At 40.2% G+C, this 13,725-nt stretch overlaps 2 protein-coding genes across 11 annotated transcripts; one reads left to right on the top strand and one right to left on the bottom strand.

Moving 5' to 3' along the window:
• Positions 1-42: 42 nt before the first annotated feature.
• On the bottom strand, positions 43-2,016 carry knstrn (kinetochore localized astrin (SPAG5) binding protein). 2 transcript variants are annotated; one of them, XM_052053321.1, is made up of 9 exons: positions 1,881-2,016; positions 1,519-1,560; positions 1,305-1,434; positions 1,183-1,212; positions 1,002-1,101; positions 793-907; positions 647-708; positions 429-503; positions 43-326 (listed from the first exon to the last, which is right to left on the bottom strand). In XM_052053321.1, exons 2-9 carry the CDS (start codon positions 1,535-1,537, stop codon positions 198-200), a joined length of 660 nt encoding a protein of 219 aa, XP_051909281.1. In that variant the 5' UTR covers positions 1,538-1,560; positions 1,881-2,016; the 3' UTR covers positions 43-197. The 2 variants fall into 2 exon arrangements, with proteins under 2 accessions (XP_051909281.1, XP_051909282.1); XM_052053322.1 differs by having other exon boundaries at positions 1,305-1,431.
• Positions 2,017-2,040: 24 nt separating this feature from the next.
• knl1 (kinetochore scaffold 1) lies at positions 2,041-11,912 on the top strand. 9 transcript variants are annotated; one of them, XM_052053302.1, is made up of 33 exons: positions 2,041-2,316; positions 2,754-2,782; positions 2,874-2,913; positions 3,044-3,103; positions 3,177-3,259; positions 3,331-3,386; positions 3,482-3,500; positions 3,578-3,624; positions 3,705-3,757; positions 3,881-4,562; positions 4,683-4,701; positions 4,854-4,897; positions 4,977-5,026; positions 5,200-5,737; positions 5,835-6,096; positions 6,475-7,828; positions 7,927-8,041; positions 8,117-8,166; positions 8,263-8,361; positions 8,438-8,553; positions 8,642-8,732; positions 8,900-9,016; positions 9,114-9,198; positions 9,507-9,569; positions 9,663-9,702; positions 9,817-9,921; positions 10,055-10,146; positions 10,311-10,376; positions 10,582-10,691; positions 10,803-10,924; positions 11,029-11,154; positions 11,565-11,685; positions 11,769-11,912. In XM_052053302.1, exons 2-32 carry the CDS (start codon positions 2,754-2,756, stop codon positions 11,659-11,661), a joined length of 4,830 nt encoding a protein of 1,609 aa, XP_051909262.1. In that variant the 5' UTR covers positions 2,041-2,316; the 3' UTR covers positions 11,662-11,685; positions 11,769-11,912. The 9 variants fall into 9 exon arrangements, with proteins under 9 accessions (XP_051909262.1, XP_051909261.1, XP_051909257.1 ...); XM_052053301.1 differs by having other exon boundaries at positions 6,349-7,828; XM_052053297.1 differs by having other exon boundaries at positions 6,223-7,828.
• Positions 11,913-13,725: the final 1,813 nt, after the last annotated feature.

The following is a 13,725-nucleotide window of genomic DNA, read 5'->3' as shown; positions in this document are numbered from 1 at the left end:
ATGCTGCAAGCTCATACCTGCGGTGTGCATTCAAAAAAAATGTTTTGAAATAGGAAACGAGAATCTTTATTTATTGACACTGAATAACAATGACAATTAAAGACACTATGTACTCACACACATACATGAACAACACGAACATTAGACTCCATATTAACGGACACGCTTGCACATTTAGACGAGGCTGCACAACACATTTACAATAATAGAGCTTCTGCCTCCATGAGACCTTTTTCCAAGTCAGCAGCCTCCAGAGCGAAGGTCTGTCTCTCTTGCATCATTTGTTCCCGCGCTTCAGTTAGATCTTTCATTGTTTTCTGGAGTTCCTAAAAGTGTATTGAAAAATGAATGGATGTCAAAACATGCAAATATTTGAAACCATTTATGGTCTAGTATAAAAATTATAAACCGAATAATAATAATATCACCTGCAGACGAGAATGCTGCTGAGTTGCCATGTTCCCAAAAACCTTTAATTCTTTCAACAGGTCTGCGTAGACACTCTGCAATCGGATACAAGTTTTGTAATAATAATCATTTGGTTTGGATTTGGTTTGAAATCTTGTGCATGTATTCAGACAATTATTATTAATTTTACAGAACATTAAATGAAGTTGAAGAAAGAACCGTAAATACATGTGCGTACCATGACTTCTTTTCTTTGTTCTTCATTCTGGCGTGCAGCTTCACCAATTAGTTCTCCTGAAACTAAGTAGCAATCAAAATAAATTTTAATTTCAATAATGTTATAAACCTAGTAATTACAACAGCGTGCTTTGAAAACATACTTACTTGGGTCTATTTTTGCAGCCACTAGGATTATCTGACAGTCCTTGAGGTTTTTCTGGACCTCAGAATTCTCTTTTTCAAGGTCACTGCACTGCTGCTCCAGATGGGAAACTCTTTGCTGTGTTTTAAAAACAAAAATTGGGCATAACCCAGTGAAACTATAGTCGCACCAAGCATGATGACAATCGAAAGAGTCGGTGAACTTTCTATACCTGTGTTTCTGTAAGTTTTTTCTCCAGTTGCCCTTTGGCAGCTGACAATTGTTGGTTTTGCTCCTTGAGTTCTGCCTGCAGTTCATATCTTGTTGAAACCCTAAGACAAGCATAATTCACTTGTTTATATGAATAAGGATACATTGCTACTATTCAACACAAAATCATTTTATGTACTTACCCTTTGTAAACTTTTGGCACAACATTTTCTCTGGAGAAAAAGAGTGGGAATCGGGGAAAACACGTTACATGTAGCCAATAAATGATTATCCATTTTCAGGAGCATTCTTCATGTTTTCTCACCGTGATATCTGTTCTTTTTGTCTTAGGACACCATCTTTTTGGTGAGTCTTTGCTGAAGCACATCCGGTTGCTGTGTCCTTCTTTTCATTTTTATGCGCTGATTTCTTTGGCTCTGTATGGAGCTGTCCTGTTGGAAAAAAATGATAAAAAATTAAAGATATGTTGTTCAAATCAATTACATAAAAAAGTAACGAAAGCGACCAATTGTGCTGACCTCTGGGAATTTTTGACATTGTCCTACCCAAGATGCCAGCGACTGCAAAAGTGATGACAAATTATTTATTGGTTTGCTGATGGAGGTTATTGGAGACATCATTTAGGCAAAGAATATTGGGAAAAGTGCACATACACAACAAGGTATCTCATTACTTAACTAATTCAATTGTGTCTTTTTTCAGGGAAATGTATTGTATAGATACACTTGTAAGTAGAATGAACTAGTTATTTTTACCGTCAATCGCGCGAGAACTCCAAGCACAAATTTTGCGAAATACCGCAGTTCGAGTTTTCAACGCCGCAAGTACAACATAACTTTGTATATTCCAAACACACAATAACTTTCCAAATGTATCCTACCGTAGAGAATGCTGCATGAAAATGCGCCGTCAAACAGTCAGCCTCAGTATTTTTTAAAAAAGAGACAAGTACCGAATTGTATTTCCGGTTTTTGCGTCATTGCCGGAATGCCTCTCTCCGACTCTAAAAATGATACATTTCTAAATATTTTGTCATTTAATATTTTTTAGTATTTATAAAGAATTCTGTCAACTCACATAATCAACCCAAATGAACAATGAATCGAAATAAATTATGGTAAAACCAACGGCAGAATTTAACTGCGCATGCGCGGTGGCGGCTAAATTCAAAACTCCAGCCGACGTTAACTTCTCGTTGACGTTTGATCGAACACGGTTTATTTTTTACGTTTTAAATCTTTATACTTTGAAGTTATGGTTACATTTATTTGTTAACGCTTAAAAATCTTTTCCAATTCACAAGTCACCACTAAGAGGTATGTCTGACTTTATTATTTATTTGCATGTTTATGCTCTATTAATGCTTGCTATAATGCTAGCAGCCAAATACAAATGCACACGAATTTAATTTTGTGAAAGTTACTAACGTTTGGTGTCTTTTTGAGGAGCACCAAACCCGATGAACATAGTTATTTGCCGTTTATTAGCGTATTTATTATTTGCTAAACAACAATTTATCCCAAATACAAACTAACTTTTGTAGGAAATAACCCACCTAATTTATGGGAAAATTTGTAACTATTCACCCCGACAAGAAAAGTATTAACATTAACTTGTGCTTTCAAGATTTTAAAAAATGTTTAATTTTTTTTTTTTTTAATTTAAGTTTAATTTTTTTAAAGGTTACTGCCAATGAAATGTTGCCTGTACATCATTTAATGCATACAGTCCTCTTTCTATAATTTAGTTGAAGATGGAGCTCCTGGACTCTGGCAAGAATGAGTGAGTCAGAACACTTTTGATACACTCAACCTGATGTTCTTGTACCTTCTGATCGAGTTTTGTGATTTGAGTTGTTTGTTTTGTGTTACAGTGAAAACAGCGGATACTTCTCCAGGAGACGCATTTCTTCTGTGAGTAATGCCAATAACCTAATGCTGACGACAAACTCCAGTTTGTTTTCTTACATACTTTATGGAAAAAAATGTGCAATTACAACAATTTTGATATGTTTTCTAATTGATTTATATTTTAATTTTCCAGATCCTTAAAGACCCATGGAAATCAACAAGATTCTCAGATCCAGAGCAACAGGAAAATGAGGCAAATGGATTTGTTGCCTTAAAAATTCTACTTGAATATTACTGCATTTTTCTAATGTATTATCTTCATTCAGGTTGAGTGTGCCAAACCGGTAGGAAAAAGAAATTCCAGAAGGGTTAGCTTTGCACCAGCCAATGATGTCCTTCTTTATTCCAAGTAAAACACTGAAAACACACATCTTTGTGTTAAAACAACAACCTACTTTAAGACTTTCTTTCTTTCCAAAGGGATGCGAAACATGCCTCCCCTGTTCGCGGTCCATTCCAAGAGTTAATGTCTACAGGTATGTCAAGTCTCATAAATATATTGGCAGTAAGTTATTTCATACTGAACATTCAGCAGTGTTGTAATTGTTTTCTTTTAATTTTTTCTTCGCAGCGATACCAGCACAAAATGGGTAAAGTGACTATTTCGGAAGATCTTATTTCACAAAAATAAAACCTGTATTTAGCATTTTCATTTGCCACTTTGTAGTGTCCAGGGGTCCGTTGGTGAAGAGGGGATCGTTCAACAAATAATGGGTTCGTCTTTTTAAAAATTCAGTTCAGCTGCTTTTTGCTGTTGCGTCCATTGTAAATATGTGTGTCCAAAATCAATCTAGGAATGGAACCGCTGATAACCGCACCTCTTCATGCCTATGATGTAAAAGGAAATGTGAGATTATCTTTATTACTATAACGCATTGCTACATTTTGAATGTGAACCCTTTTAATGTTTGTCAAAGGTGCTTTCCAAATCTTTTGAGTGTCCATTCATTCACACTTTACTCATCTTCAGGCCAACTTTGAACTTGGGGAAGGCTTTGGAGAGAAAACCGTGATGTATAATGAGGATGATGACTTCATGGAAATGACCCAGAGTCACACTATCAACATCGTTGATACTGACGACTATCATGTAGACGGCGCACAGAAAAATAGACCCACCTTGCTTTCTTGTGGAAAGAAGAGTACAATGTCCTCAGCAAATGGCAAATCCATGGACATGAGCCTCAGCCACAACACAAGCATCGCAAGAGAGTTAGAAATGCCATGCGCTGGCCAAATCACTGATTTTAGCGTTATGTCATCAGTGCTCAGCTCAGATCCTTCTTTCAACAACTTGCTCCGTTCAAAGTCACATGGATCAAATGTGAGACAACACGAAACCATATTCGAAACTAAAATGTCCCTGATTAAAACCCAGAAGGTAGATGTGGACAAGGAAAATCAAGCTCCAATTTTGGTTCATTCTGAAACGGGGAAATCACCCCATAACGGCAAGAATATTGGACTCTCTCACGATGACGATGGCAAGATGAATGTGACAGTTACTCACACGAACCACGTTGCAGGATTGAATGATGACCCAGATGATCCTTTTCAGTGTCTTTTTCCCCAACAAGAAATGTATTCCCAATGTGATACTGCATCACAAGCAAGACACACCAGAATAACAATGGGATCATCCAATCCAAAAGGTACCCCCACTCCCCCCCAAAAAACATGTTTCGTTTCCAACTGACTCGCTCATAGTAATTTCATTTCACTTTTCTCTGTAGCTTTTTAACATCTTTAATAACTTTATTTTTTCTTTATGGCAGCAGCGTTTGGAAACAGGTGTGTTTGATTACACTCTCACTTCACTCAAGTCATTTTTACTTCATTATATTACAGGAACTGCCAGTCAGAATATTTTTGTCATTGTTGTGCCTCACATCTTGTCTATAAAATTATGTTGAGGAGCTAACATTGTGTTTGGTTCCCAAAAGGTTGGAGAAGGAAAATGCTGGAGAAGCGACCCTTCAGATAGCTGGTAGGTTGTTTATTGTTTAGCCAGATCAGCTGGAGTCATCTAATTCTTATTATATTAACTTGTGTGTTTACCTTTTTAGATAAAAACTCTTTAAAGTACCATTCTTTCCATGCACTTCAAGAGCAACGGGTAAGTTTTAAAATGCTGCATAAAACGCTACTCTAACATCGTACTCGGATTCAACCCATTTTTAATGTGCACACAATTTTTTTTTTAACATTACGTACCTTCAAACTGCTTCCAGATTACTTGAAAATATGTGCATTTCTGATGATGTGCTGACATGTAATTTTATTTTTTAGGACAATTCTAAAGAAAAATCCACAGAGAAAGCAACCGGTTTCATTGCAGATGACACCTGTCTGGACATGGCGCAGAGTTGTACTGCTAAAATCACAGGAGCGCTGCCCCCTCCTCCAGCTCCAAATTTCAACCATTTTCTTTGTGAAGGAAAAACTGCCCTTTTAGCGCCATCAATGGAAAAGAAACACAGAGCGACTATTGGCCACCCTCTTTCATCTAGAATAAGTTTGGACCCCAAATTTGAAAAATTCCTTGCAAACATCTTTAAAACAGATGGCCCCAGAGTCAATCCTGGACATGCCAGAATGACTCGGGTTAACCCTCTGGTTAGGGCAAATGAGCAACCTTTCAACGGAGATCCAATGCATTCCAAAGAGGACCTGAGCATGAATATGACAGAATTTCAAAGAGACATTGTTACACGGATTGATAAGCCTCTCCAATGTCTCCTACCTACACAATTAATACACCCTAAAGGACAACAAGCCACATTTCATCAGCTGTTCTCTGATGAACAGAGGTCATCTTATAATACAGGTACTGTACAACAACAAAAAAATATTCAAATCATTTCGAGTGATATTTACAACTGAAATGCAATAATAATAATAATAATTTTCTTTTGTGTATTTAGGAAAGGGAATTGGGACATCCGACAATTCCAACTTGGATGTGACTCAAAGTGGCTCTGTCAATACTCCTCGTATTTTCACAATGCAGTCACGCAAAATTCTGGACAGTTTGCCTAGCAGTGATGAGAGAACCGTCAGGTTCACAGCAAATGACGCCGCAATGGATATGACCCAAAGTCTTACCGTAAACATTGACCTGCCTTTTGAACCAAGCGCACACAAAAGTGTCCCCTTTATAAATGCTGGAGGAGAGAATACCATCAGGTTTTCAGCAAATGACGCAGCCATGGATATGACGCAAAGTCTGACTGCGATGATCGATACTCCCTTTGAAGGAGGAGCACCTAAAAGTGTCCCCTTTGTGCACGCTGGAGGAGAGAATACCATCAGGTTTTCAGAAAATGACGCAGCCATGGATATGACGCAAAACCTCACAACAGTAATTGACACTCAGTCCGAAGCGGGGGCGCACAAAGAAGTCCACTCTGTACCTATTGGGGGAGAAAAAACCATCAGGTTTTCCGCAAATGACGCAGCCATGGATATGACGCAAAGCCTCACTGCAATGATCGACACTCCCTTTGAAGCAGGAGCAAACAAAAGTGTCCCCTTTGTGCATGCTGGAGGAGAGAATACCATGAGGTTTTCAGCAAATGACGCAGCCATGGACATGACGCAAAGCCTCACTGCAATGATCGATACTCCCTTGGACCCAGAAGCACACAAAAATCACTCTGTAGCTACTGGAGGAGAAAAAAACATCAGTTTTTCAGCAAGTGACGCGGCGATGGATGTGACGCAAAGAAAAAGATCTTTATCAGTACTCAGTTTCAATCCAGGACAAAATACCTTTTGCAATACAGGTTTCCCTTGGCCTCACCGCGTGGTCACCAAAGTAGATCCTCCGGCAGAACCGTCCTTCGGAAAAGCTGTTGACACAAACTGCTTCATGCCAGCCCAACTTAAAACATTGTATGTGGATGATAAATGCAAAGTCCCAGGAGTTACTACTCTCCATGACAGCCTTTTAAGTACACAAAAGAACGCGGACGGCACTTTACCTGGAGTAGATGTAAGTATCAACCCGACAGATGTTCAAACAGACTCATCAACACAACGCCCATATGCTGATGTTGGAGGCACCCAAGCGATGACTTCACAGCAGACCTTTCGAAAGCTTGGTCGAGATGTAGAGGAAAGTCCAGATGCTGTCAACTCCGAAGAAACCCAAAGTCGCAAAGAAGCCGAATCAATGAATGAAACCAGTTCTTTGTCGCAGAAGTTAAATTCACCCGGTGCAGGCGACGACGGCAGAGATTCAAGTCAGTCTGCACGATTCCGCATTGCTGATCTCCAGTTAAAAGTGAGGCGCTTGAGTCAGATGGTAAGTGCGACCTCCGAGACTAATTTGGAGGCTGGCACTGACAAAAACACAAAAGAAGAGCACAAAGAGTCTGAATTTGTGCCGGACGTTCAACCGGGCTTAAGAGACACAGAGGATGAGGATACGCGATATGGTCTGCAAGGCTACACCGCTGTGGGAACGCCTTTCAAGCTGAAGACTCCAGAGCTGATGTCGAGACTGTCCACGAGAGGCTTTAAGCCAAAACTGCCACAAAGAAGCAGAGCTGACGAACCAAAGAAGGCGGCAGACTCCGCCTCTGGCATTTCTCAGGAAAAATCAGCAGGGAGGACGGCGACCGACGTGACCAGTACACTCAACAAATGGAATGATGACGACGTCAGTGACATTCATGATGAAGAGCTTGGTAGCTGCGAAGATTTCTCCGACACATTGGACAACAAAATCTCGGAAAACGCAATCCCTTTTGAAGACTTCAACGTCGATGAAACCTCACCGGACAATGTTTTTCAAGAAAATAGCCCAAACGGCGCCCAAGGGATAAAGAGACGCTTGCCATCCGACGAAAACCAGACGGGGGCCGAAAAGAAAATGAAGGCATCCAGTGTGATGTTACCAGAGGCTGTTGCAACCGTGCGTCAATTTGCATGCAGTGAATCCCTCTCCAAAAATGCCATACAACCGCTACATTTTTCAGATGGTAAAACATTTCTGTTTGATTTTCCCACCAGGAAATACCCGCTCATGTTCCGGAATACGATCGTGTGAACACCACCACAGTTCCATCATCAAACCAGACGATGGATTCCTCCAACAGCAGCCGAAGTGATGCTACATTCAATTCCAGTAAGTTCTCTCCTTGCGTAGTTTTTTTTTGTCTTTTCTTTTTTTTTTGACATCACTTTGTTTTGTTGCCTTCAGCTTTTAAACACAGCATGTTGGAATCCCACCTTGAAGACAGGGATGTGCAGGTTGGTTTGGTTGTTTTTTTTTCTAGCTCTCAATTTATGCTTTTCTTACTTGTTTGCCCAACAAATCCCCGTGAGTGACTGTCGTTTTCCTTACAGAAATTAAATGATGGCAGCATCACGGCGCGAGAGTTCTTTAAACTCTTCAACATAGACTTTGTGATCCATAAACCCCGGCAAAGCGTCCTTCCCAGCAGAGTAGGTTTATACGACCCAAAAAGATGAAAACAAAACTGTCATGCAGTAATATGAATTGGTATTTTATTGTTCTCAGGTTGGACGTGGCACCGGTTGCTCAGCAATAGATGTATTAAAAAACAGACATATAAATCATCCTAAACTAATTGTCTATGAAGCCGATTTCGAGATTGTCTCTCAGAAGATGGAAGGGTAAGAGTATTTATTATTATTATTATTATTATTATTTTTGTGATAGTCATAAGTCCAGTCGGGTCATACTGCACCTATGTCTTCTCAGATTGAATTGCAGAATATTGGATTTAAACAAACCACTCAAGGTGATCAATCAAGATTTGTGGGCAGATGTGAAAAAATCTTCAGAAAAGGAGGTATTGTCTTTTTTGTTGTTGTTGTTGCTTTTGTTGTCATTTGGCTTGCAAAATCTACCAAAACAGGACCAGACCTTCCCACATTGTGGGGGCTCAAGCGATTGGCTTTCAATGTGGGCATTTAGTGAATTTAGTCGTGCATTGACTGCTTTTGTTTGAGTCAACAGATCAGATCTTTGGGCGTGAAGCTAAAAGAAAGAAACAATTTCTTCAGAAAGATGAGCAAAGTCCGCGCACATGAAATGAAGTCCGTCCTGTACTCGTCTCTTGTACAGACTCTTGCGGTAATTCGACAATCCCACATTTTTTAAAAAACAAAATAAACCATATGTGTACTCTCAAGACTGAGATTACCTGCCATTGAGGTTTTATTCTTTTCAGGACGAGCAACAGAAATTCAAAAGTGCAGTTGAATCTAATGAGATGATCCAAATTCTGGACGATTGTATTGGTGATTTGGAAGCAGGTAATGCAGTCCCTGAAAAAATATTCACGACTATATTCAATATGTTCATTTTATCTAATTAGATATTTTATTTTGTGTGTTATTTAAGGTGTTAGTTTTTTTATGGCATTATCTATTGCAAAAGGGTCACCAACCTTTTTGAGCCTTTTTCGGTACTCATTCACATGACAGACTAGCAGCTGGATGCACACTTTGGAAAGTCGTTGTAGTTTCTTCAAATTATTTTATGCAAAATCATGTTGGTGACCCCTGTCAGTAGCAGAGGGTGAAAGGTCACTACTGTAATATTTTGATCCCCCGACACGCAGAGCTAGCAGCAGTCGAGGAAAAAGGAACTGAAAACATGCCAAGTCTGAAGTCACTCCAGGAAGGTAAGCGACCACACTGTATGTGTTCAGTTCAATTTACTGTTACACATTTGAAGTCCAGTTGTGAAGTGAAATGAATGGGGATTTCTTCCACAGAAATTAAGAAAGTCAACGAGGCTTTAGACGACAAAAACCGGTAAACCGATCGAGACTCTTCGATGCGCTGTTGCGGAACATGCGCTGTTGTTTTTGTCAGTTAAGAATCAAAATTGTTTCATGTACAGTATTTGCTTTCTCCTCCTCACAACAGACAATTGCATGAACTGGAGGTGCAAAAGAAGCAAGCTCCAGGGAAATTGAGGAGTCTGAAAGCTGAGACAAGAAACCTTGAGAGCTTCATCGGCACACTTCATACGTCAGTTTCTTTTTTTCATGACTTCTTACGCTACATGATGCTGCGACTTAAAATGTCAACTGTTCCTCGGATGTTTGCCTACACACCAGGATAACCATGTTTTGTTTTTTTTGGCGCCAATGTCTTTTCTCAGGCTGACTGAATGGAGGTTTCGAGAGAAGACGGAAAACTACACCGTGTACACTTTCCTCAACGACACATTGCATTTGCAGCTGGTGCACGCAGGTAGATATTTGTTTTATTTTGCCTTGTCAGGAGAAGTCATGTACAGAATTTTACTGGTCTCCAACGCCTTTCCATTTCCTATGTCATCATTAGGGTGCTGGGTGAGCTTTTGAAATGTGAGTGGAATGCTGGAGAAACTGTAAATGCGTGGCTTTGTTTTGTAGGAAACGGCACTGAAAAGGAACCGGAGTGTAAAACTGCACAAGTGAATTTCCAATTTCTTCTTCATGGTAAGGGAAGCAAAAGTTGGTATGAACTGGGGGGATGCATGAGAACAGTTTGCTTGAGGCACAGTATGATCATTTGCAGTCTCATCCACCCTCATCATTTTACACGTCATGCCAGATTACAAATGATAAAAATGTTATTTAGAACAGAATTTTTGCTTCTCAAATTTGTTTGACCTTTTTATTCATGCTTGATTTCTATAACTAGATGAGAATTCAGAAAACCACGCGTGCTTGGTTCACAAACTGCTCTCTCAGCACATCAAGGGTGAAACGGCCTGGGTTGAGAGATACCCAACGAGTAGCTACATTCCAAAGGTCTGTGCGGTGGGATCACATTCCAATATTGGTTTTCAAATTGAATTGCATGTTGATGCTGTGGCAAGATACTGTTGTTTCTGATCTATTTTGTTTCCCTATTATGTCCAGTTGCTCCATGATGTGTCCTCGGTGGTGAGTACCTGCCGCCTCTTGGGGGAGGAGTTACGAATGCTGAAAATGTGGGGAGGTTTACGGCTGAATATCGTGGATATTTGCTGTGAGGACACTCGGTAAGTTAGTGTTGACTTGTATAGTTTGCAATTGTTGTCGGTTTTTATTACTGCATTTTTCATTCAAATACCAATGTTGTCTTTTTTTTTTTTTCTTTTTCTAGAGTAAATCTTGTCTTCAGCAGTCTGAGGAAGCGTTGCAAGTTTGAGGTCACCTTGTCAGTCACCTTAGCCAACCACCTGTATGTTCTTCAAGTGCATGGCTTCAACAACGTCATCGGAGACACAACGTACGTATGACGAAGGTTCTTAAGACTGTTTAAGATGACATGTACAAGCAGGGGTGTCCAAAATGTCCTGGGGTTATTTACGGCGTGCTATCCGTTTTTTAAGAGGCCTGTTGCGTTTCATAAAATAATTGAAACGGCCGATGTTGCTTGGCTGCATTGTACTGTTTACTTTTTCCACTGGGTGACAAGATGGAAGAGAAGAAAAAAAATTGTTTTCATCTCTCATTTCTTTCCGTTCCACCATTTAGACGCACCTCGGTGTTCGGCACCCGTGACTATTCAGTGTTTTGTAAATGTGTGGTTAATTTTGTCCTGCTGATTCCTCCTAATCAGTGGCAAATTTTGGACACCCCTGAGAAAAAGCCCTCTAAATTTCATGAAACTGCTCCTGCTCTTGTTTGTGTGCGCAGGGCCAAGCAGATTGAGCGGATTGTGGAATCATTCACTCCAGCCAAGAAGCTCTTGACAAAAATTGTCAAAAAGATTCATTGTGATGTACTTGTTTGAAATATGTACAGCGTGCACTTGTAAAAGTGCCTGTGGGTTGTTTTTTTTGTGTGCAATGAGTCACTTTACAGTTTCCACTTTCACCCGTAGATGGCGATCTTTTTTCACCTAGTTTTGTACCTGTATTGAGGTTGGTGATTTAATAAGAATGTGTGGAATTCTGTAATTACTGCACTCAGTATGTTTTTATCATGTAACTTTTTTTTGTTAAAGACCCTTTTTGCAGGTAATAAATATATTTCATGAAACAATGTTCTTAATATTTCTCCAGACTGGGGAGGTGTTCCATCGCAGCTGCTCGAGAAAAGTAAGGTCAAGTGTGCAAAACATGTGCATTTGGGTGACATTGCTTTGTTCCACTGTGGGGGACACAAGACTGACACGGACATGATGCTGAGGTTATTTGAAAGGTCAAATGAACAGAGACAAGCCACTGAGAGGGTGGGATGGTGTGCATTTCTGTCTGATGCCCTGACATCCAAGGTCAAAGGTGGCTGGCTTTCCAAACCATCACTTTTGAGTAAGCCATCAAAGGAGACGATTTATTCCCTTCTCCTGGCCTGAAAGGGAACCACGGCTTCTGTTAAACCATGTCGAGCAGACCCGGGATATGTTAAGTTGGTCTCAAATCGTCATTTGGTGATGATGCGGCTTTCACTCGACAGCAGGGGGCGGTGCTACATAAAATGCCAGCCTCCTTGGATGGCTGAAAATGATACTTCATTCTTATTCTATTCACCCTATTACTCAGGATACTGTCTTTAGGCTTGTGGAGGCACCAAGTACCCAAATATGTTTTTCTTTTTTGGCTTGTATACACGCGGAAGCCAAATCGTGGTACTATTCGGCACATATTCTGTATGGAGCACCAAATAAGAACACGATATTTGACATGATTCTAATATCTTGAGAATTCTATTCTACAGAATATTGAGTCACGGGTGAAGAAGACCACTATCATATCTCTAAAAATAATAATACATTATAAAAAAGTGGTGACCATGAACTGGTGACTATGAAACTAAGGGTCCTCTCTGGATCAGGCAACCTTCACAAAACTGTTTACCCACACAAAAACACTGCAATGTCTCTTTTAATAAACCACGTCATATATATGAATGACACCGTGTTCCTTCCCAGGTAACAGTTTTATCCTGATAGAGAGGTATTTATACGGTCCTCCAATGTCAATCGTGGGTACTAATTCTATTAGATGAATCATTTAGCTGCAGGCAACCGCTTTAAATCTTTTTATCCTCACACCTAGAAGCACCATTTCACTGTCCTAACCTCATCAGTGTCCCATCAACAATTGTAAGTATGGTACAAAAATTGGTTCCGGAAGATCGAAAGCCACTAAGGGACTTGATGTGTTGCTGGGACCCTCTCCCAGCCCAGGTCCAAGAACTTGTATTATTTTCTTACATGTGATGGGCAATTCGGGTGCATCATTTTTTTCATTCTCGATGAGAATTAATGTATGTCACTCTTGTAGTGGATTGTGTTGGTGTACCTGGCTGGTAAAGTGGCTAGTCGGTGTGTTAAATGGTGGACGTACTGGAATATGTGCCTACATAAAAAAAAAGTACACTTCTACTTCAGTGAGTATTACTCATTATAAAACCAGTTTATTGCTTTACATTCTCTTTTACCATGGTTGATTGTCCTTTTTTTTAAATACAGGACAGCACAGTTCTTCAAAGTTGACTCCAAATATCAACGCTGTGTTCTCGTGTCCTGTAGTCATCGGTATCAGAGACCCCTACCCCCTACGGACGCACTCCTGTACGCCTCCCGGACAGCTGAAGTTATCTCGTTATGTGGCATTAGGGGGCCGACTTAATTGCTCCTTGCAGGCAGGTAATTAGTTCTGGTGGCATGTGTTCCCAGAGGGATGTGAATGGAAGGAATATAGCCTGGTCCCCTTCACCCTTCTCTTCCTCTCGCAGTCAATTCACACGCACGCACACATGCGTGCGGAAGTGACCACATTCTCTGGTCATTCTTAGGAAAAGACAATAGGTCTGCCTTGTTAAAATAGGCTCCTTCTCAGCAGGGGAATCG

This window comes from Hippocampus zosterae, chromosome 19 (genome assembly GCF_025434085.1).
Source record: "Hippocampus zosterae strain Florida chromosome 19, ASM2543408v3, whole genome shotgun sequence".
Taxonomy (NCBI): Eukaryota; Metazoa; Chordata; class Actinopteri; order Syngnathiformes; family Syngnathidae; genus Hippocampus; species Hippocampus zosterae.
Note: the sequence above shows the minus strand (reverse complement) of the source record. Positions and strands in the feature narration are given on the sequence as shown.